The sequence below is a fragment of the Amphimedon queenslandica genome, unplaced genomic scaffold, assembly GCF_000090795.2.
Source record: "Amphimedon queenslandica unplaced genomic scaffold, v1.1 AMPQUscaffold_13514, whole genome shotgun sequence".
NCBI classification, from domain to species: Eukaryota; Metazoa; Porifera; class Demospongiae; order Haplosclerida; family Niphatidae; genus Amphimedon; species Amphimedon queenslandica.
In genome coordinates, this window is record NW_003546250.1 from 457,443 (window position 1) to 480,430 (window position 22,988).

A 22,988-nucleotide genomic window follows, 5' to 3' on the forward strand; every position below is an offset into this window, starting at 1 on the left:
ACACAGCTTCAGACTACATTACAGGTTTGTACAGTGCTGGTGACACTCTTCCATTGGCTACCATTCCTCATAGAGTGCACGCTATGAGTACTGGTAGTCCATGGGGGAGTGCCATTGGTACTGTATAGATCTGTAGAGCTTATCATGCAATTGTGATACATACATGAAGCCTCATACTTACTAGTAATATACATACAGAGCCTTTACATGTACTTAAATAGTAACATATACATACAGAGCCTCATACACACACATACACACACGCCAATTTTTTTTCTTTTTTTTCTTTTTTTATAATCAGAATACATAAAAAGAAGAGCCTCATATACACACCCTTTTTTATTTAAAAATTAAAAGATAAAAGAATAAAGTGAAAAGGTTCTTGCTCTCTCTCCTGCAGCTAAAAGCAGCAGCAGTAATATCAATTTTTTTCTAACTAAAAAGAAAACTTGAGCACACAATCTCAAAGATAAAAGATAACAAGCAGAATGAATGACAGACAGTACCCTAGTCCTTGTAACACAAAGCATGGCTAGGCCAATAAATTTAATAGTGACACTTGCCATCTGATAATGTGTCAAACTGCCATAGACTCCACAGTCTATCACGTGAGACTGCCAATAGTCTATTCCCTGAATGAGAGAAAGACAACTGAGTCACTGTTAGTGAGTGCTTCGTTAGAAGAGCCACTTGCATCCAGGATAAGGAATCCCATATTCGAATTGAGGCATACTCAGCCTGACTGGCCTTTAGGAAAGAAATTACATTATCATTATAATAATAATAATTATTATTATTTTACTAATGTATCCTTTCTACCTCTTTCATTATATTCTTTTTTTGCTCTCCCTCCCTCTCATTTCCTTCTCCCTTTCTTTTCCTCCCTCCCCCTCTCTCTCTGTATTACCTTACAAGCTGAAGCAATGTATCTACCATTACTGGCAATAGAGTAAAGCTCATAACTATGTCCATACCTGTAATATGATCAAAATAACAGTCTCTTTGTAATGAATTCTATTACTCACAATTTTTGTGTCTCAGGCCAAAGAGTGTTTTGTAGTAAATGTTCTTCAATTGGAGGACCTAAACAGCAAATAAAATAATTATTATTAATGTAAAATACACAGTAAGTAGATCATTAATTTATTATCAGTACATACTACAAGCAATAGATCAATGTGATGATAATAAATTAAAACTACAAAACAAGAAACCACATTTAGTATAGTAAATGAATCCTTCCACGTACATGTACTGTATATCTACTCATCAATCAGGCTATACATGGTATAATGTGTGTGCTCTAGAGTATACTAGTATATATAATTATGTTTTATCAGGAGTATTTCTTGATAGCGTCATCTTGTTATTGAGTACCTGACAGCTCAATATCGGAGAAGACAGGAACTTCGCTAGAGAAGCTGTTCTTAGCTGATGCCAAATCAGTTTCATTTTTATCATAACTAGCAGCTGTGAAATAAAAAAGAGAAAATTAATATTTCATGTTACATTGGGGCCGCTAATACTTGTAAATACAGCTTTGTTGGAGAGACCAAGTGCAGGGATACTAGCCCCCAGGGGTACGTCCCCTCCTACCCTCGTCCCACTGTCCTTCACTGTGACACCAGACACACGAGAGAGGTTATCTATGAAGTTCCGGGGAGCAGCAAAAACACGCAAAACCTTTAAAATAGAAACAGCAGGTAGGATTATAGGCTACAGAATTGCATTTACTTTGTGTATTAATTTCTAAAATAACCATAATAAAATCAGCTCAAACTTTCTACAAAAGTCCCTGTACTATTATATAGCACAGGGACTTTAGCCCGATTTTGAAGCACCTTTAAAAATTCATAAAAAATCCAAACATGATTGGAATCAGCTCAAACTTTCTACACAACATAAGAACATGTATATGTATCAGAAAAATTATTAAAATGAAGAATTCTCTACTTTTCAATTTTGGTGAAATTTGGCCTGTGACCCTGTACTATAGCCCATGGTTTTTTTCCGAAAAATGGCTCCAAAATCACCCCCAATTTTTATCATATTTTCTGATACATATTGATGTCCTTATGCTCTGTAGAAAGTTTGAGCTGATTCTGAGCTCAAATTATCAAGTTATGAGCAATTATATTGGCCCTATCCTATGCTAAAAGTGAAAGTTTGACAATAACAATAATCAATACACTATTATAGAACAATGATGGACATTACTGCATGTAAAAATAATCATATAAAGCAACCAATGACTCAATGTACATGTACATATTATATGAGGACCTTTTCATCAGCCCCAGTAGCAATCAATAGCGGAGATAGAGAAGTTATACAGGTCATATCGTAGCCATGAATCTGAGGCCTAGCCAACTCATGCCAACTGGAGACTTCATCTTTATCCTCTCTCCTCCCCCTCCTCCAGGGGGCATGGAGACGAGTGCTTTGATCACTTCCAACAGATAAAAGGTACCTACCCTCAGGGTCCCAGCAGCAATCCTTAACAAGAAAACAAAATAACACAAAATTTATAAAAATAAATTAAAAGGTACTTCGACTGATCCAAAGTGGCCACTAGGAGAAGCCAGTGGCTGCCATAGCTCAGTTGTCCCGCCATCTCTTGATTGGACTCTCCTCCAGAGATGCAGTGAGCCTTGGTAGCCGTGAGCCAGGACTGTATCAGACCCCTTGCCAAATATTCCCCCGTAGAGACCCAATGAATTACCACCCACATCACCTAATCTCACCTAATAAAAATAATTAAAAAAAATAATAACAATAAACTAACCTGCTCAAGCCACACCCCACTATCTGGACACACCCTCCAGAGTATCATTGTTTTATCCATTGATGCCGATAATAGTGAGAGCGGTTCACTGGGATATGCAGCTGGAGACCAGCGACAGGAGTACACCCAGTCATCATGGCCACACAGAACAGCTTCCAGTGTCACGGAATAACAGCCAACTCTACCAGAACTAGACTCAGTACTAGTAGTGTTCCCATCGGTAGAGCTCTTGCAGCTGCTGTCCATGTGTATTTTAAACTTGTTTCCTTTAAGAGAGAGTTTCTCTCCATTGCCTGACTGAGTCTCATGATCTTCTTCTTTCAGTCTCCATAGTCTAATGTACGTGTCTTGAGATGAGGAAGCTATCAATACGTCACTAGCTGAAATTAAATGTTTAATTCCTGGAAAATAATAATATAATAGCACTACTGACCATCTTCTGTGATGGAGACATCTCTTATCCAGTCAGTATGACCTGAGAGTGTAATAACTTTAATAAACTAAAAGAGAAAGAATGAAGGAGAATGAAGGGGAACAGTAAAGGAGAAAAAATTTTAAAATTATAAGTAAAGAATACTTTGTCATTTTCTTGAGCAAAGCAGCTAATCTTTCCATCGTCTCCTCCACAAGCTAGCAGTAGATCTGAGAAGAGGAGACATTGTGGAGATAAAGTAATGAATGTTTACATACTGGTACTGGCCCCGGGCAGCTGGTAAGAGTCCAGAGAAAAAACAAACCCACGACCAAATGAAATAGTTTGACAGAGTGAAAACTTATCTAAATAAAATCACATGCAAGTCACATGATCATTGATCATAGAACAAAACCTTCGTCACGAGATCGTAGCCAGACCATTACGTTGGAGTCAGAGCCGGTTGAAAAAACCCACACTCCTTTATGAGTCCGATCAACAGTTAGACATGTCACTGCATCAGTGTGTGACGTTAGGACATCAATACATTCAAACTATGAACAAGATAAAATATTAACAAAAATACATAATTTTTAAAGGAAAATTTTTAACTGTAAAACAATAAAACTTAATTAATTAATTAAAAGAGGTGTGGCTATAATAGATAATTAATTGATACTTCACCTCGTTATTGCTCTCCCTCCAAACTCTGATTGTCTTATCCACTGATCCTGATATTAACTCACGAGTGATCGTATCAACACGCCCACCTCTGCCTGCTACCCACCGTACACAATTCACCTTCTCATTGTGACCATGTAGTGTATGCTTAACATACAATGTCCCTCCCTATGGGGGTGGGTGGGGTTAAAGCTCACGTGATCAAGTATCAGCCTACCTGTATAGTTTCAGCTATTGCTATGGATTTATCGGTAGCAAAGGCTAGTCTATCTCCCGATGGCTCCCAGTTAATGGCGTGTGGCGTCCTGTTGCAGCTAACAGAGCAATATTCTAAAGAAATCGCCATCTTGATACCACGTGTTTGAAGTATACGTAGAATATTCGGAGAAGACTCGATTCCGTTTACGTTAAACACGTGCTTCATTAGTGAGCTTATTTTAACCCCTTCATAACTTGCTTTGTGTTTGACATTAGCACTGCATACTTGCTCACTGTTTTTGACAATGTCAGAGGAACTGGATCGGCTGGAGTATTTGTCTCTGGTCTCTAAAGTGTGTACAGAACTTGACAACCATCTTGGCCTCAATGACAAAGACTTAGGTAAGTAGAAAAAGTGAGTAAAATGATATCAATATTTACATTATTTGTTACTTTTAGCTGAATTCATCATTAATTTGGCCGACAAGCACAGCACTTTGCCAAAGTTTAAGAAAGCGCTTTTAAAAAATGGAGCTGAATTCTCGGTAATGGATTCTTTTCCATGTACAGTACATGTATTTTCTTTGTTAATTTATAGGAAAGTTTTGTCTCCAACTTGCTACGTATCATCCAAACTATGAGACCACCAAAACCAGGTACCACATGTACTTTGTATAAAATGATATAATTCTGTGATATCATGTACATTTCTTTTGGGGGGCAAGGGGCCGGGGTGCGATGCCCTCTTGAATTTAGTCGCATGCCCCCTTATGATTATACAATATGAATTGAGTAATATTGATAGATGGGAAGAAGAAGAAACTGAAGGAGGGGGAGGAGGAGAGAGGAGGAGAGGATCAGGCGGAACCTTTAAATCCTGAGGAGAAGCAAAAGAGAAAGAGGTTTCCTGGCCTGTGTATACCGGATGGGCCAGTGGAGGATCCTGTCATGACCAAAGAAGAGAAGGACTCGGCCATGGCTGCAATGAACGAAGTAAGAAAAGAAGAATTATAGATTTATAATAAAAGATACTATAACATGTACTACAATGTACAATGTACGTCATAACCACATGTACCATACTGTGCTTTAACCTTTAGCATTTTTCTGATATATACATGCACAAATGTATTTAGTGCATGTACAATGTACATTGTACATACATGTATGTTTGTTTGAAAAGTATTAAATTACGTGTAGATGTACTTAATACATTTTTACTTTTAGCTTGAAGCTCTTATGAATCCGTCAATTGATGAGGGAGCAGAAGAAAAGAGAGATAGAGAAGGAGAGAAAAAGTCATCATCATCATCAAGTAGGAGACATCACGACAGGAGGAGGAGGTCCCGCTCAAAATCAACAAGTCCTGATAGACGTCACCACCGCCAGAGGGAGAGGGACAGGGATAGAAGACGTTCAAGGTCACGTTCCCCTCGCTCTGATCGCTGGGACAAGAGAACGAGAATCGAGAAACCGTCTCAACCTGAAGTATCTCAGGTAGGTATTTATTTATTTGTTTGTTTGTTTGTTTGTTTATTTATTTGTTTATTTGTATTTTTCTGTCAGATATACGATGGGAAGGTTAGTAGTATAATGCAGTTTGGATGCTTTGTCCAGTTGGAGGGAGTAAGAGGTAGACATGAAGGACTGGTTCATGTATCACAGGTAAGAAATACATGTGTACATGTACATCTAGCGATTGTCGTTTTTGTTGTTGCTATAGTTACGGCAGGAGGGGCGTGTCAGAGAAGTGAGTGACGTCGTCAAACGAGGTCAGAAAGTTAAAGTCAAAGTCCTTTCAATCACCGGGAACAAGATGAGCCTCTCAATAAAGGTAACTGTATATTCTAGGATATTTTAGTATATTCTAGGATATTCTAGTATATTCTAGGATATTCTTGGATAGTCCTGGTTATTATTAGTATATTTTAGGACGTTGATCAGGAGACTGGGAGGGATCTTAATTATTCTGTTAATCGGCTCTTGTTGACGAGCGAGGATGAGGGTGGGGCTTCTGCCAGGAATCCTGATCGACCAAGCAACATGAGGCCAGGCTCTGTAATGGAGGAGGAGGGAAAAGGGAAGAGAGGAACGACTAGAATGACCTCTCCAGAGAAATGGGAAATAAAACAAGTTCGAATTAAGCAATTATAAAATTTTAAACGTTGCATCTTATAATTTGTAGCTAATAGCGGCTGGTGTGTTAGAGAAATCCGATTACCCTGGATTTGACGAGGAGACTGGTATATTGCCTGACGATGACGAGGGTTCTGATGAAGATATTGAAATTGAACTAGTTGACGAAGAACCTTGGTTCCTCAGGGGTCAAACGAAATATTCCGTCAGTCATTCGCCAGTAAAGATCGTCAAAGTAAGGGATAATCTTAAAGCATAGAACCTGCATGGTTTCATCACATAATAAAAATAATAATAATTTTATGGTAAACTTCTCATTTTGTACATATATACATACTTGTTTTTTTTTCAGAACCCTGACGGGAGTTTACAGCGAGCTGCTCAGACCCAGAGCGCCCTCTCTAAGGAGAGACGAGAGGTGAGACAGGCCCAGAGAGAAGCTGAAATGGATAATGTTCCACGAGACATCGGAAAGACTTGGATTGATCCAGTACCAGGGGGAGGGACTGGAGGTGTGGCTTAAGCTATTGCATGCTATAATACGCACATCCTTGAATCTATTTTTTTTATTTTAGAGCGTTATTTGGCAAACGATTTCAAACAGATGGTAGCTCCTCCAGAGCTTCCCGAGTGGAAGAGAGTATCGTTTGGTGGAGTGAAGGCATCCTACGGTAAGAAGACCCAGCTCTCTCTACTGGAGCAGAGACAGTCCCTACCGATTTACAAACTAAAGGATGAACTAGTTGAAGTGAGACTAAACCTTCAAACCATTGACTTGAAGTAAAAATTATAATCACAGGCTGTTAGGAAGAATCAGATACTGATTGTTATTGGTGAGACAGGCTCAGGAAAGACGACACAGATCACCCAGTACTTGGCTGAGGTTGGTTTCTGTGTCAGCGGAAAGATTGGTTGTACACAGCCACGTCGTGTGGCGGCCATGTCAGTTTCTAAGAGAGTCTCGGAGGAATTCGGTTGTCGTCTTGGACAAGAAGTAATATTATAATTTTTATTTCTCTTTATGTACTCTCCTCTTCTTTCCTGGCCCCTCCCTTTTTCCTTTGACCCCGCCCTCTCATTAATTAGGTTGGTTACACTATTCGTTTTGAGGACTGCACCAGTCAGGAGACCATTATCAAGTACATGACTGATGGGATGTTACTGAGGGAGTGTCTCATTGACTCTGACCTCAAACAGTATTCCATTATCATGTTGGACGAAGCTCATGAAAGAACCATACACACCGACGTCCTGTTTGGACTCCTTAAGAAAGTAATGATGATGATGATGATGATAATAATAATATTGTTATTTTATTATTTTATTTTGTGTCATTTACACATGTAGGCTGTTAAGAAGAGACTTGATTTGAAGTTAATTGTCACGTCTGCTACATTAGACGCTGTCAAGTTCTCTTCTTATTTCTTTGAAGCTGTAAGTTGAAGTTCCTCCAAACTCTGGTTAATGATCACAGGATATTTGTCAAAAATGGCTCTGAAGAAATTCTCCATTTTTATAATATTTTCTGATACTGTACATATACATGCATACCTATATACATGTACCTACCTACATGTACATGTGCATAATATTTCCTCTCTCCCTCCCCTCTCTCTCTCAGCCTATATTCACAATACCTGGTCGTACCTATCCGGTAGATGTGTTATACACAAAGGAGCCCGAGAGTGACTATCTTGATGCATCTCTCATAGCAGTGATGCAGATTCACCTCACGGAGCCACCTGGTGACATACTCCTCTTCCTCACGGGACAGGAAGAGATCGACACGGCCTGCGAGATATTGTACGAGAGAATGAAATCTCTCGGACCTGAGGTAAGAGTCCGTGTGCATGTACATGTACATGACTTGTTACATTTTTATTTGAAAATTTCTTTATTTAATTTTTTATAATTATTATCATTTTATTGCCAGGTTCCAGAGCTTATAATCCTCCCAGTTTATAGCGCCCTCCCAAGCGAAATGCAAACTCGAATATTCGAACCGGCCCCACCCGGGAGTCGTAAAGTAAGCCACACCTTTGACCACACCTCTAACACTTCCCTAGGTAGTAATAGCTACAAATATAGCGGAGACATCCCTGACAATAGATGGTATCTATTATGTTGTTGATCCAGGGTTTGTTAAGCAGAAGGTCTACAATGGGAAGAGTGGATTGGATGCTTTGGTGGTTACTCCGATATCGCAGGCTCAGGCCAAGCAGAGGGCAGGGAGGGCTGGACGAACTGGCCCAGGGAAATGTTACAGGTAAACGCGTGCATGTAAAAATGTATTTATTTATTTGTTATTTATTTGTTTTATTTATTTATTTATTATATCTAGTAATTGTTGTGGCCAAAAATTTTTGTCAATAGTTACCAATAATAATCATTTTTTGCAAATTCACCGGCACTTAGTTTAAAATTTTTTTGCAAAATTTTTATTATTTATATTAAAATATATTATTATTTATTTACATATAATTATTTCCCTGTACACAACAGGCTTTATACAGAGAGAGCCTATCGCGATGAGATGTTACCCACTGCAGTCCCAGAGATACAGCGGACTAATCTTGCTGGCACTGTCATCAGTTTAAAGGCAATGGGTATCAATGATCTACTGTCATTTGATTTCATGGACCCACCCCCAATGGAGGTAACAAGAAATAATACATGTAATAATAATAATAATAACAATAATAATAATAATAATAATAATAATAATAATAATAATAACACATGCATGTATATTATGGTTTATTTTCTACTCAGACAATGATTGCTGCTATGGAGCAGTTACACTCACTCAGTGCTCTTGATGATGAAGGACTCCTCACCAGATTGGGAAGAAGGGTAAGTACTGCATGTCTACCATAAATTTGATGCAGTATATGTACATGTACAGCTCATGAACTATCTGTCCTTCATGGTGTAGATGGCAGAGTTCCCACTGGAGCCTCAGTTGTCAAAGATGCTGATCCAATCTGTTCATCTTGGCTGCTCTGAGGAGATCCTTACCATAGTCTCCATGCTCTCAGTACAGAATGTCTTCTATAGGCCTAAGGTATAGCATAGCATATTAACAACATTATTAATTTTATGATATTTTTGATACATTTTTATGATGTTTTCATGATATTTTTATTGCAATAAATATTTTTTTACAAATACACTTTAGGATAAGCAAGCAATAGCCGACCAAAGGAAAGCAAAGTTCAATCAGCCTGAAGGAGATCACTTGACACTACTCTCTGTCTACAATGCTTGGAAGAACAACAAGTTTTCTAACGCCTGGTGCTTCGAGAACTTCATACAAGCGAGGACTCTTCGGAGAGCTCAGGATGTCCGGAAGCAAATGCTAGGAATGATGGACAGGTGGAGAAAAACATGAACATGTGCGCCCAAATTTCAGTTTTTATTTTGTAGGCACAAGTTAGACGTAGTGTCTTGTGGAAAGAATGTCTCACGTGTTCAGAAAGCAATTGCTTCGGGTTTTTTTAGAAACGCTGCAAGAAAGGTAGTACATTTATAATGATAGTGCTTTTATTTTATTTTATATTTTATTATTGCAATTTTTTCAGGATCCACAAGAAGGCTACAAGACTATTACTGACAACCAGACAGTGTACATTCATCCATCAAGTGCTTTATTTAACAGACAGCCAGACTGGTAGGGACATTAATAAGATGTAGAGACGTTCTAGTACATATTGATGTACTTATGCTGTGTAGAAAGTTTGAGGTGATTCCGACTAAAACTTTTCAAGTTATAGCCATTTTTAAAAATAAGCCAATTTCCGAAAAATTCCCTGTACTATAGCCCATGATTTTTCCCGAAAAATGGCCCCGAAATCACCTCCAATTTTTATTCCATTTTCTGATACATATTGATGTACTTATGCTGTGTAGAAAGTTTGAGGTGATTCCGACTTAATTTTTTCGAGTTATGGCCATTTTTAAAAATAAGCCCAATTTCCGAAAAATTCCCTGTACTATAGCCCATGCTTTTTTCCAAAAAATGGCCCCGGAATCATCCCCAATTTTTATTACATTTTCTGATACATATTGATGTCCTTATGCTGTGTAGAAAGTTTGAGGTGATTCCGACTAAAACTTTTTGAGTTACGGCCATTTTAAAAAATGAGCCAATTTCCGAAAAATTCTCTGTACTATAGCCCATGCTTTTTTCCAAAAAATGGCCCCGAAATCATCCCCAATTTTTATTACATTTTCTGATACATATTGATGTCCTTATGCTGTGTAGAAAGTTTGAGGTGATTCCGACTAAAACTTTTTGAGTTACGGCCATTTTAAAAAATGAGCCAATTTCTGAAAAGTTCCCAGTACTATAGCCCATGGTTTTTTCCAAAAAATGGCTCCAGAATCACCCCCAATTTTTATTACATTTTCTGATACATATTGATGTACTTATGCTGTGTAGAAAGTTTGAGCTGATTCCGACTTTATTTTTTTTGAGTTACAGCCATTTGAAGTGAATATACAGTATCTCTATGTTCCCTATTCTTAGGGTGATATATCATGAGCTGATTCTGACCACTAAAGAGTACATGAGAGAAACAACTGCCATTGATCCAAAATGGCTGGTAGAGTTTGCTCCTGCTTATTTCAAGTTCTCTGACCCAACGAAACTGAGCAAGAGGAAGAAACAAGAGAAAGTGGAGCCATTGTACAACAGGTTAGCTTTCATCTGATGTTTTTATTTTATCGATAAGCTACCTTACTCTCTCTCTCTCTCTCCTTAGATATGAAGAAGCCAATGCCTGGCGTATATCTAAGCAGAAAGTTCGAAAATAATGATAATAATAACAGCATGGACTTTATCTTCCATCTTGACATCATTTTTAATTATTATTATTGTAAAATAAAGAATAATTGATAAGTATTATTATAAAAGTAATCTCTTTGCATCTTAAATACAACTGCTGCTGACTGCTGTAAACTGCTACTCATGCACGCGCACAGGTAGCAAAAAAAGACTGCAAAAATCAGGGCGGGGAGTAACAAGAGCCCCACCTAAAAATGGCTGCAAGCAGCAGTTCATTGCTGAAGCCAGCCTCCCCAATAGATATCTTCAACCTTCCTCTGTACGAGCACTATCTCGTTATTGATACTCGGCCTCTTGAAGACTATGAAAGAGGACACATTGCAACTGCTGTCTCGTACCCTCACGATACAGCAGCATCTTCCAGGAGTGAAGAGGAGAGAGAAGCCTCATTAGTGGCCTTTGCTAGAGACTATTCATCTCAATTTTATAGACCAGAGAACCCCAACCCTCTAGTCCTGTATGGGGACAGAGCAGAGAGTGAGCTAAGACACACCCACTGGCTTGCCGATAAGTTAACCCTCTTGAAAAACCAAAGATCCCGAGTCTCCGTGTACTCACATGAAGTTTCATCAGTCAGAGAGAAAGAGGCAAAGGAAAGTGAAGAGACGTTTGATCCATTTGAGGAATTTTGTCTAACGGTAATAGATAAAGTGAAGGAGATATGGCTCCTTGATTGTACGTATGACTCGTTTGCATCGGAGTATCCTTTCCTTTGTGGGCGTGTCAGGTTTGAGGAGATGTTCCCCCTGCCTCATCAAATCACGAAGAACGTCTTCATGGGATCAAGGGTTGTACCAATGTCAAGCCACGCCCTTTCAAAGATGGGAATGAGTCATGTGATCATATCGGAGCATCAAGATATCGATATGGAGGAATTGAAAAATGTACACCTGGAATTAATAATTGTCAAAATTATTTTATTTTAATATTTCTTCTTTTATTTTAGGTTCATGTATTAAAGTGTCCAGTGAAAGACAAAAATGACGAAAACATGTTACCATGCTGGGAAGCTTCGTGCTCTTTCATTGACAAGGCTGTTTCAGAAAATGGGCGTGTCCTTGTTTTTGTTCATGGACGCTCTCGCTCTGCTTCAGTGATACTAGCGTACCTCATGAAGACTCTCGAGATGAACTTTGAGTCGTCTTGGACTCACCTTCGCTCAAAGTGCTGGCACCTCATCGACAAGAGTTTAGTGTTTGAGGAACAGCTGGTTCAATGGTACAGGGAGCTACACTGTTTAACACTAACAGAATATTAATAATGTACATAACTTAAAAGAATTACTTATTTTTTAATTTCATTCTGTGTTGCTATTGAATGGTATTTCAAAAAATACTATATTGATTAAATGTGATATTACACCGTCAACTCCAATCTCATCTTTTGTTCATTTTGATTAATCAATAAGTAAAGAACTCAGTGAGTATGTACATGTATAAGTCTTCAAGCAGTTCATGTGGGTCTGATAGTTAAATCTAAGCTACTGGCAGGTCTAGAGGCACTCCCTGTGCTGCTGTGAGGTGAAGCAAGTGGTGATGGTGGTTTTGAGTGTCTTCTACTGCTTCCTTTGCTGCCTGACGAGCTAATGCTGCTTCTGGGGGAAGAGCTCTCCTGTGGTGTGGTCCTTCCATCACGAGGTGGAGTGGATTGACCAGTCAAAATGATATCAATTGGTTTGTACTGCAGTGATTGTCTGGGGGTGGATTGACGGGAACTTGTGCTAGTAGTAGTAGAAAAAAAATAAAAAGAAAATATTTATTTTGCAAGGTGCAAAATTTAGTTGTTTTTCAAATTTTAAAAATTGACATAAATGAATTATTAACGATAAAACTTTAAAAAAGAATAAAATAATGTTTATATCATAATAATTACATACCTTGATGTGCTCAGCTGGCTGGTTGAACTACGAGCAGATGAAGGTAGAGAACTTGCTTTAATACCAGTAGGAGGAGGAGGAGGAGGAAGACCAACCTAATCAAATGTACATGTACATGTAAATACATGTATATGTACATCAGTTAGGTGTATGCATGTACTGTAGGTGTACTGTATGTGCATGTATGTATGTTGTTTTACTTGTGATAGGAGTAGGTGTATAGTGTCAGCAAGGTTAGAGTCACTAGCTGCTATAGTGCCCAACTGGTGGAACACTGATGTGTTGAAGTCACGCAATTCTCTCAACTCTATATCCTCCTACATAAATATACATGTACATGTACATGTACATTATGAGAAATACATGTAATCATAAGCTACAGGTAAGTCTGTACATGTATGTGCATTTTGAGCTGATTCAGACTAAATGTTTTTGAGTTATGGTCCGAAATCACTCCCAATTTTTATTACTCTGATACATATTGATGTCTTTATGCAATGTAGACAGTTTGAGCTGATTCTGACTTAAATTTTTAAAGTTACGGCCATTTTAAAAATGAACCAAAATCTAAAAATTTCCCTGTACTATAGTCCATGCTTTTTTTATAAAAAATGACTCAAAAATCACACCCAATTTTTATTACACTCTCTGATACATAAGGTATGAATGTTATTAGCACGCATAGGCTGCGTGAGGAAGACTGTAAAAATTGACATCCAAAGTTGCTTTAATGTTCATGTGCCAAATACATTTGAGCTATTAATGAGTCTATGTTAGACATGTGTGTTTACAGACACTACTCCTCTAGCACTATTCAAAAACACCTTATTATTATTGATTAGTCTAGACTTCAATGGGCTGTGTGCACACATTATGCTAATAGGATATAATGGTACTGCTAGTACAGTAAACTAGTACCTCAACATCAGTTTTATCAGTCGTGTTCTTCTTTAGTCTTATTTCCTTTGCCAGTTTTATAGACTATACAGAAAAATAATAATAATAATAATAATAATAGTAGAAGTTATAGTATTTCAAGAGCACCAAAATAAGTACATGTACATGTACATATCATATTCTTAATACAAGTAGAAGTGTACACTGTACACTATAGAATAAGAAGGGAAGAGTCCGTACTCATGTTCATGATATAACAACTCACTTGCTTGTTTGCTCTGTCTAATTTAACTTTAGTATCTTCATATTCTTTAGTATATTGAGCCAGCATATCCTACAAGCACATGTACATAAAACCAGTAAAGTAATATCTATTACATACATCTATATACAGCTAGTACATGTGTACAAAGCGTGTGTGTGTGTGTGTGTGTGTGTGTGTAGCTGTTACTGTACTTTAGTGTCTTGGAGTGAGTTGTTACAGTTATCATGTTCAGCAGTGATCAGGGACAGAGCATTATTCAATGACTGCATCAAAAAAGAGAGAGAGATAGAGAGTTTATAGCTACAGGTAATGACAGTGTTTGTATGTACTTGGATGTCACTTTCAAGTTGACGTAATTGTTTCCTTTTGTGCCTATACTTGTCAGCAGATGCTTTGAATTGTCCCTCTAATGTCTCTAATTCGAGGGAATCCTCCCCTAAAAACCAATTATCATTCATTACTGTCCACTATACACAAGTATACCATTATATATGTACAGTGTATAGTGAATTAAATCTATACTTGTATGAGCACTTGGGAAAAATGCACTTTACAATAATTATTATACAATTGAATTCATTATGCAGCGTATGAATGGGTCACCTGATGGATCGTAAGTCTGAAGACTTTTCCTAAATTTATTGTTTTTTGAATTAATGAGAGCTAGAGTGTTCTCCAAAGCTTGTATCTCTTTTTCTGCCTTCCTGATCTTAGCGTCAAGGTCGTCACCTTCTCTTTGTAGCTCCTCGCGCTCTTGAGCTGCCTAAGATAAGAGAGAGTAGAGAGACAGTTAAAGTAGATGTACAATGACTGGAGGAGAGTTGTGGTACTTTGATGACGTAGTACGTTTGTGAATGTTCTTCCTCTCCTTCGGGTGGGTTCATTGATATTGTAAGTATTTCATATCTTTTTCTTAATCGATCGATCTTGGCAATGCGATCATGAAGCTCAGTACTACAAGGAAATTAATGTACAGAAAGAAATGAAGAATATAAAGTAGAACTTCATTGCTACATGTGTATAATATTTATATTACATGTACATGTATGTACCTAAATGTGAGCCTTTCTCCTTCGTTTGTTTTGATCTGAACTTTAAGCATTTCCTTGTGAACTGCTATCTCTTTCTTTCTCTCCAACATTACCTACAAGTGTATGTACATGTACATTAGCAATAGATCAATTGTAATTGTATCAATTTAACTGACTGTCATCAACTGCTGCTTGTCTTTCTCTAGTCCAACGACATCATCAGAGCAACTGAATAAAGCATCTCTTAATCTGAAGGAAACATTGAGAGAATAGAGTATAATGTATATGTACATGTACATATAGAAAAGAGAATAGATACAATTACAGAGATAGAAAGAGAGAGAGAGAGAGAGAATGAAGACTGTGATATGTTGCCCAACAAACTAACTGTCATAGTTACAATTAGCAGGTACAATCACTACACAATGCAAAAGGAAACACTCATGAAATATTTGACATTCAATACAAAGGACATAGTTTATGGCCAAGGTATTGTTGGCCCAATACTGATTAGGGCAATGTACTGTGATACAGAGAGTGTCTGATGTTTGTGTGTGATTATATGAAACCTTTTCACTTCGAGTTTAATGATGTTTTCGTCTACCATGAGATCCTATAAAACAGTAACGGATCACATTCACATGAGCTTTTATGGTAAACATCATTGCATTCTCTTCCCTCTCTCTCTTTCTCTCTACCTGTTTAGCTGCTATCATCTTTCGCAGTTCCCTCTGCGTGCTGTCAATGTGAAGATTAAGCTCATCTAAAACAACAGAACATGACATGTGATACATGTACATGTGTACATAATACACAAGTATATACAGTATTACTACCTATTTTTCCCAGTAGTGTGTTCTTTTCTTTCTGCTTAACTTCAATTTGACGTGAGGCTCTCCTCAGGTCATCCTGAAGTCTCTTCAGTTGACTGCTCAGCAGTGTCTCTGACTGACTCTGACTCTCCCAATCAGCTTCTAATTCCTGTCATATATCATAGTGTCATATCACATCGTGTCATATTATTATATGCCACACAATGAAGGATCACAGGATTGCCTTACATGTACATGTACACTAGCTCTCAAGCATGGAGTGTGTGTACATGCAAGAACTGTGTTGATTAATTAATTTTAAATATTTGTGGGCTCCAAATCATTTAGATCAAATTTGTGGGAATGCATTAAATTGCTATAGAACAATAAACATGAATGTACAGGTACATGTACATGTTTGATAATACTACTGTAAACCCAAATACATATAATTTAATGGCCTTTTATGCACGTACATGTGTACAATATTTTACCTTCATTTTCTTAGTAAGGTGAGCCTTCTCTTCTTCAGTCCTCTCTCCCTCCAATCTGTTTAGCTTATGGTCCAACTGCTGGAGCTGGAAGTCCTGTATATAAAGGAGTTCTTGTTGCTTGAGTGCTTCATCGTCAACTTTCCGTTGGTTTGATGATAAGTTACGCAACGCAACCTTTGCACTCTAAAAATTAACATTATTATTATTATTATTATTATAGAAAATCAGCAAGAGATTATTATGGTTAGTATTAGTATCGCTGTATTTCCTTTATTTCCTTACTTGTATCTCTGCTTCAATGTTTTGCTTTCGTCTCTTCACTTCCTGAAGTTGCTGTGACTGCTTAAACTTCTTCTCCCTTTTCCCGGCTAACTCTTTCTCTAGCTGTTGTACAGTGGCCTCCTCTTGTGCCAGTAACTGGTCCATCTTTTGAGCTCTGTCCTCAGCACTCAGTGTCTTCTGTATTGCTCTTTTATGCTCTTCCTGCATTATCAGGAGCTGATGGTGCAGAGTGTCCAGCCTATTGCAATTGTCATTATTGGTAGTAGTATTATAGAAATAGAGGTATACATGTACATGTATAAATTGTACATGTAGGTTGAGAAATAAAGATGCTAATGGTTATTATAATTATCTTTTGCTACTACTCTACTGCTGCAGTCTGTAGTATGTGGTTTAATTTAAGTTAATTTAAGTTAATTTAAGGTGACAAATATGTAATACGGGAAATTGACACTATACTGATGCATACATTATAACGAATTAATCTTGTTAGTTTACTATGAGCCAATGTTTACGCTCACACAATACTTTGCAAGCATTATACACCTAGCATGTAGATTCATATCATTATATACATTTGGTACATGTACATGTAGACAGTGCATGAATTATGTATAATGCCCTGTAGTGTTTTATTATATCTTTAAATTATTATTTTATTATCCTTGCATTATATTTACTTATAATTAAGTTATTGTTGAAGGAGAAAAAAGAAAAGAAAGCAATGTACTGTAGTCAATGAGTCAATAATTTCAGCTTAACATGTACATATACTGCATATAGGGATCAATTCTAGTGTGGCACATCCTATAGTTTGCATGGAGTGTTTTGTCTTTGTTATTTTTAATAGAGACAGTATTCTTATATTATACTAATCCAAACAGTACAAAGTTTAATAATTTTTATCAAAATGAGGATACACACTCTCTTTTAAACAATATTATTATTATTATGACAAGTACTATAGTTTACCGATTGGTCTTGTCCTGTATTTCTTTGGTCATGCGATGGCTTTGCCCTCTCATGCTCTCAAGATCGGCTGCCGCTCGATCCACGGAATACTTTAACGTTTCCAACTAGGAGAATAATAACAATAACATGAAAATTGATGGAAAAGTTATAAATATAGTATTTAATATATGTACATGTACATGTACTGTCATGTACATGTACATGTACATGTACAAACAGACATGTACATGTATCTTTATTCCTTAATTGACTGTTTTCTTCTTTCCCCTATCTCTCTCTCTCTCTCTCTCTCTCTCTTTTTCAGATTCTGTAGTTACTTCATCTTTCAGTTGCTGCTTGTTCTTCTCTTTCTCTTGGTATTCATTGTGAGTTTTAGCTGAGAGTACTTCAGCACCGTGGACCTTCTTTTCCATTTCTTTGTTATTATTCTTTTCTTCTTCAAGAAATTGCTACATAAAATAATAATGAAAATAATAGTAGTACATATCATACATTGCTTTGTTGAGGAACTTTAAAAATTTGTAACAAATTCAAATGTGATCGAAATCAGCTCAAACTTGAAACACAACATAAAAATATGTATATGTATCAGGAAAAAATATAAAAATGAAGAATTCTATACTTTTCATTTTTGGTGAAATTTTGCCAAAATCCCTGTACTATAGTACAGGGACTTTGGCTCAATTTTGGAGCAACTTAAAAAATTTGTAAAAAAACCAAATGTAATCAAAATCAGTTCAAACTTGAAACACAACATATAAACATGTATATGTATTAGATAAAATCATAAAAATAAAGAATTCTCTCCTTTTAATTTTTGGTGAAATTTGGCCAAAGTCCCTGTACTATAGTACAGGGACTTTAATCCAATTTTTGAGCAGCTATGAATCAGACGATGTAATAAAATGTCTGCAAATTATGTATTATAGTGCTACATGTACATGCATTATGTGGGTTGCTCCAGGGCACTTGACATGAATAGGTTTCTGATTAGCTTTAAATGCTAGACAATAACACATTCAATAACTCCCCACCAAACACCCAATTAAATCAATAATCATTTAATATGTGCCACTCCCTAAATTAAACCCACGCAGTACAGAGTAGTACTACTACTAAAATAATAATATTCAAATTTTGTCAGATTTCATCACTAACCTTCTTCTCATTGACAGATCCCTCAAGTACTTTAATTTCTGCCTTTAGTCTCGCCAGCTCCTACACAGCAATCATTATTAATGTGTCACGTGACAGGTCAGGTGACTTACGGTTGCAGTCCGGTCCATGTCTTGGTCTCTTCTCTTCATTTGTTCAATAATTTGCTCCCATTGAAGGATCAGGGACTGTCTCTCATCGTGCGCTTGGCGGAAAGCTTGGGCTGTATTGTCTAATTCGATCTGTGTTGAATTAAACATGATTATAGCAAGGAAGATGAATCAGGATTATCAATAATTACCTGAGCAGCTACAGTATCCATTGACTCCACGTTGAGGCTATGCTTTGCTTTGACATACGAGATGTTAAGCTCCTCAGATTTCAATAGCAATTCCTATTAGCTCACGAGTAATGGCTGGATTATTGAAGAGTAATGTAGATACCTTTATTTTAGCCTCATCTGAGCGAGCATATTTAGCTATCGTGGAAGCATCTTCGTCTCTCCTTGCCGACTCCTCTAGCCACGCCTCAAGAGTCTACATGAAATACAAATGCACATGTACATCTTTTAAAAGCAACAATAACTGTTAGATTTAAACTACATGCTGACTACATTAAAGTGTGGTCTTCCTTGCACATGTACCATAATAGTGGGAAATTTTTGAGGATAACAAATTTCACGAATTTTGCCGATTTTTTCATGATTCGCGAAATTAAATTCCTTGAAATCAATTTAATACGGTACAAGATCGCAGATTAGTGGAAATTCACGAAAATAAATTCGACAAACTTCCGGATACAGGTCATTCGCGAAATTTATCATCCTCGAAAAAACCCGCTATACGGTATTATGGTAATATGTATAATAATACACGAGTCACTTTAGCGTGAAGAATAATCACAATGTTTTGATGATTCACGTGAAAATAATTATACTAATTTGATGAGTGGATGAGGGTCAGTGCACCGGAGTGATTTATCAGCGTCCATGAGGTGTGGTGGTCGGATTGAAACATGTGACAAATATTGGAGGTATTTGTTGGATCATGTGAGATACTCATCCAACCCAATAATGCGTGTGTACGGTGGATGCTCAGTTGGTGTGATCACCAAGACTGTTTACGCATACAATGTACACATTTAATTATTATCTATGTAACATTATTGTTTCTGGGTAAGTCAGTTCTCTATAATTCAAGAGGATAGGTGGGTATGTATACTGTACCTGTTTCTCCCAATTCATTTGTTTTCTTATCTTCTCAAGTTCAGAGTTTGTCTTGAAGAGGTTATTCTCGTAAGTATTCATGAGCTCAGAGAGCTTCTCTTGTTTGGACTGGAGCTCACGATAGCCATCTTTAAGCCTCCCTTCTTCTCTGTCAGCTAGTAAAACAATAAGTAAATGTAGCATCTGTTTCTTTATGCATGAAATATGATTTCCACTTACCAACTTGTATTAAATGTTTTTCAGTCTCTACGTCTTTCCTCCTAGCCTCATAGAGAGCCTATGGCAACCAGTGATTCAATTCAAAAATAAAATAATCAGCCACAGCCACATACTTGAGTTAGATTGAGCTCTTGCTGCACATTTTTCAAATGCTCTGAAAGAATGTGAATACGGTCATTGTGCTCTCCTATTTGCTGTTGGAGGGCATTGATCTCTGTCTTCTTCTGCTGGACACCTTCCTCAAGTTGCTTATTTGCTTCATTTGAGATTGGGAGAGAAACATAGTCTAAATCAAATTGGCCACTCATGTTCTTGTTATTTCAATGTCCGTTGTCTTGGTAACCAGATTTGGTGGGCGGGGTCAACACGTAAATTTCGGCGCCGTATAAAAACTTCCTAGAAAAACATTTTGCTCAACATAGGGGTACTGTTGCTGCATATTAGAAATTTGAGCTACATTTTTACAGCGTCTCCATTTCAAGGTAGCTGCTAGAGTAACAGCAATTGCCCGTGTCCATTAGCAATCATGTCTTCTGGAGGAGCCATTGGCAGCGAGTATGTCCCAAACGGCCTCCGCCGATCCCTAAGGAAGAAGTATGCTGTGAAATCTACCAGGGTCCAGCCACTGTTGAACGGGATGACACAGAGACCCGCTATACTCAAGGAGGGATTTCTTCACAAGCCTAGCTTCTTTAGATTTGTAAGTAGCAGCAGTCTTGTATAAAAAATAGCTGTTATTGTCATTATTGTCCTGTTTACATAACGCGCTTCTCTTTTTGCTGCAGGGTGGAAAAAAGAAGAGATGGTGCGTTCTCCGGACCTATTCCTCAGTCGAAGCAAGCATGGACATATTCCTTGATGAGTCCAAGACTCGCTATAAGGGAAGCATATGCCTCGACAAGGAGGCACAGCCACTTATAGTGGTAAAGCCTGCAGATGACAGATCTTCATATTACATGATACTCAAAGTTGGTAAAAACTCTTACCACTTTACAACAGATTCTCAGAGAGAGCTCAAGGATTGGGCAGCACTTCTACGACAAATCGTTGATCCAGGTATTACACTATTGCTATTACTACTATCATGAGCAACAGTATTTATTGCTTCTTTTTATCTTTTTTTGTAGCTGCTACACTATTTTCAGCTAGCATTGTAGAACCAAATGATCTAGAAGAAGGAATGGTTAATGTCCAATTTGCTGCAAACTACATTGCACTACTCTGCCCCTTGAGAGAGATATCGCTCAAGAGATGGCGTTTAGAGCACATTGCTTCGTTTGGTCAGTGTGGAGGGATGCTCACTTTTGAGTGCTGCAGGCGCTGCTCCGACCCAAACACCTCGAGATGCTCCCTCAACATTAAGCAAGAGAAACCAGCCACCATACTCAGTTTGATGGAGAAAACAATAAGAGATAATCCGAATACAAACGAGATACATTACGAGAGGAGCATTTTAGGTGACATATATCACTGCAGTCACCAATGTAACAGCAGCCCCAGGCTACTCCCTGCATTCTCGGAAAGTAACCTTACACAACTGAGCACACACTCATCTCCTTTTGCTTCAAGGAGACGCCATGATCTTGAGGTCTCTCTTCCACCACCAGATATTGATCACAACACTTCATATTATCACAATTTACTTGAGAACCACGACTCAGGACTAGGTACACCGCAGCAAGAGGACTCGCCTGATTTTTCAGGTTTTCCTTCCTCTCCAATCACTTTAAAACCAAGCGGGAAACCGACTTCTCCTGCTAGAAAACCAATCAAGTACACTTCGCCAGCTCACAGATCAAGAAGCAACAGCGACAATAAATACAGTACAGCTGCATCCTCCAGTCGTTACAGCTCCACTCCAACAAGATCAGAAACTGATGAGAGCAGTGGATCAGAGCTAGGTCAAGTGTCTAGTAGCTTGTCAAGCTGTCAAGCAAAGGAGACAAAGAGAAGCTTACAAACCCATCGATCAGTGTCGCCAGTAAAGACAGCAGCTCGATCAATGACTCCATCAACTTACAATAAACTAGAGACAGTCTCTGAGCCATCAGACAGAACAGAACCCCCTCCCTTACCTCCTACTAGAAGAGAGTCCCGTGGGCGTGGTAACAATGGCAGTGTTAGCCCTCCCAACACAGTCACAAGATCAATAAGTCCGTCAGGCAAGAAATACAAGTCTTTGGTACCTATCGGCGTCCCACCACCTCCTCCTAAATTCATAAAGAAGATCAACGGTGAGTCGAGATTAGAACAAGTAAGAGACTCTTCATCTGATCGAGATCATCCGATAGCTGATTTATCGAGTCCAGAGACAAGACTGAGGAGTGGGACGCACATAGTACAGCGAGAGCTCCCTCCTCATTTACCGAGAGAGAGGGCACAGTCCCAATCCGATTTCTTAGAAGTTTCTTCTCCTTCTCATCGTGTCCATACTACTGGCCATGGCGGAGTCCATGGTAGATTCAGAGCTGTCTCAAAGAGCACGTCAGATGAACTTGGAGAAAGTTATGATGCTCTAGACAACCTGAAGTCGATAAACCCGTTCTTTAGACTAGATGAGTTAGAATACGACGAAAGGGAAGGAGAACAGAGCCAAGAAGTCATGTCTAATCTTGCCGACTACCGCCACCACAAGAACGGATACTGTGAGCCCGGCCTTGTTGATAAAGTCCTCAGTAAAGTAGCCTGTGATAATGTTCGTG

General features: G+C 38.0%; 5 protein-coding genes across 5 annotated transcripts in view; 3 read left to right on the top strand and 2 right to left on the bottom strand.

Annotated features, from left to right (window-relative positions):
• LOC100632018 (probable elongator complex protein 2) overlaps positions 1–4,243 on the bottom strand; it is a 6,153-nt gene extending 1,910 nt beyond the window's left edge. The window contains exons 1-14 of the mRNA XM_020002127.1: positions 4,096–4,243; positions 3,882–4,046; positions 3,613–3,751; positions 3,476–3,562; positions 3,363–3,427; positions 3,219–3,285; positions 2,786–3,165; positions 2,550–2,744; positions 2,284–2,496; positions 1,527–1,683; positions 1,378–1,470; positions 1,026–1,083; positions 908–974; positions 564–747 (exon numbers count right to left, since the gene is read on the bottom strand). Coding sequence (XP_019857686.1) covers positions 564–747; positions 908–974; positions 1,026–1,083; positions 1,378–1,470; positions 1,527–1,683; positions 2,284–2,496; positions 2,550–2,744; positions 2,786–3,165; positions 3,219–3,285; positions 3,363–3,427; positions 3,476–3,562; positions 3,613–3,751; positions 3,882–4,046; positions 4,096–4,224 — 1,999 coding nt within the window. The 5' untranslated portion in view covers positions 4,225–4,243. The remainder of the gene's footprint in view (positions 1–563; positions 748–907; positions 975–1,025; positions 1,084–1,377; positions 1,471–1,526; positions 1,684–2,283; positions 2,497–2,549; positions 2,745–2,785; positions 3,166–3,218; positions 3,286–3,362; positions 3,428–3,475; positions 3,563–3,612; positions 3,752–3,881; positions 4,047–4,095) is intronic.
• Positions 4,244–4,299: 56 nt separating this feature from the next.
• On the top strand, positions 4,300–11,153 carry LOC100632143 (ATP-dependent RNA helicase DHX8-like). The gene is made up of 25 exons (XM_020002106.1): positions 4,300–4,478; positions 4,536–4,621; positions 4,675–4,732; positions 4,882–5,069; positions 5,304–5,573; positions 5,643–5,741; positions 5,800–5,910; positions 6,009–6,209; positions 6,262–6,447; positions 6,565–6,724; positions 6,788–6,960; positions 7,012–7,206; positions 7,299–7,484; positions 7,560–7,646; positions 7,834–8,046; positions 8,146–8,238; positions 8,279–8,478; positions 8,715–8,868; positions 8,985–9,065; positions 9,148–9,276; positions 9,391–9,587; positions 9,639–9,729; positions 9,794–9,882; positions 10,741–10,908; positions 10,976–11,153. The coding sequence occupies exons 1-25, from the start codon at positions 4,382–4,384 to the stop codon at positions 11,025–11,027; spliced, it is 3,564 nt and encodes a 1,187-aa protein (XP_019857665.1). The 5' UTR covers positions 4,300–4,381; the 3' UTR covers positions 11,028–11,153.
• A 60-nt stretch (positions 11,154–11,213) lies between these two features.
• On the top strand, positions 11,214–12,432 carry LOC105315075 (dual specificity protein phosphatase 16-like). The gene is made up of 2 exons (XM_011409582.2): positions 11,214–11,942; positions 12,005–12,432. The coding sequence occupies exons 1-2, from the start codon at positions 11,253–11,255 to the stop codon at positions 12,314–12,316; spliced, it is 1,002 nt and encodes a 333-aa protein (XP_011407884.1). The 5' UTR covers positions 11,214–11,252; the 3' UTR covers positions 12,317–12,432.
• Positions 12,433–12,448: 16 nt separating this feature from the next.
• LOC100632270 (coiled-coil domain-containing protein 39-like) lies at positions 12,449–20,631 on the bottom strand. Its single transcript, XM_011409593.2, has 25 exons — positions 20,400–20,631; positions 20,287–20,344; positions 20,068–20,222; positions 19,286–19,378; positions 19,144–19,236; positions 18,956–19,084; positions 18,846–18,905; positions 18,005–18,136; positions 17,688–17,791; positions 16,716–16,953; positions 16,434–16,616; positions 15,964–16,108; positions 15,826–15,890; positions 15,697–15,740; positions 15,304–15,376; positions 15,149–15,240; positions 14,927–15,050; positions 14,700–14,859; positions 14,426–14,532; positions 14,288–14,359; positions 14,097–14,165; positions 13,853–13,915; positions 13,135–13,251; positions 12,935–13,029; positions 12,449–12,778 (listed from the first exon to the last, which is right to left on the bottom strand). The coding sequence occupies exons 1-25, from the start codon at positions 20,592–20,594 to the stop codon at positions 12,511–12,513; spliced, it is 2,934 nt and encodes a 977-aa protein (XP_011407895.1). The 5' UTR covers positions 20,595–20,631; the 3' UTR covers positions 12,449–12,510.
• Positions 20,632–20,704: 73 nt separating this feature from the next.
• Positions 20,705–22,988, top strand: part of LOC109585181 (uncharacterized) — a 4,024-nt gene continuing 1,740 nt past the window's right edge. The window contains exons 1-3 of the mRNA XM_020001165.1: positions 20,705–20,986; positions 21,072–21,342; positions 21,414–22,985. Of these exons, the coding sequence (XP_019856724.1) occupies positions 20,813–20,986; positions 21,072–21,342; positions 21,414–22,985 (2,017 nt within the window). The 5' untranslated portion in view covers positions 20,705–20,812. The remainder of the gene's footprint in view (positions 20,987–21,071; positions 21,343–21,413; positions 22,986–22,988) is intronic.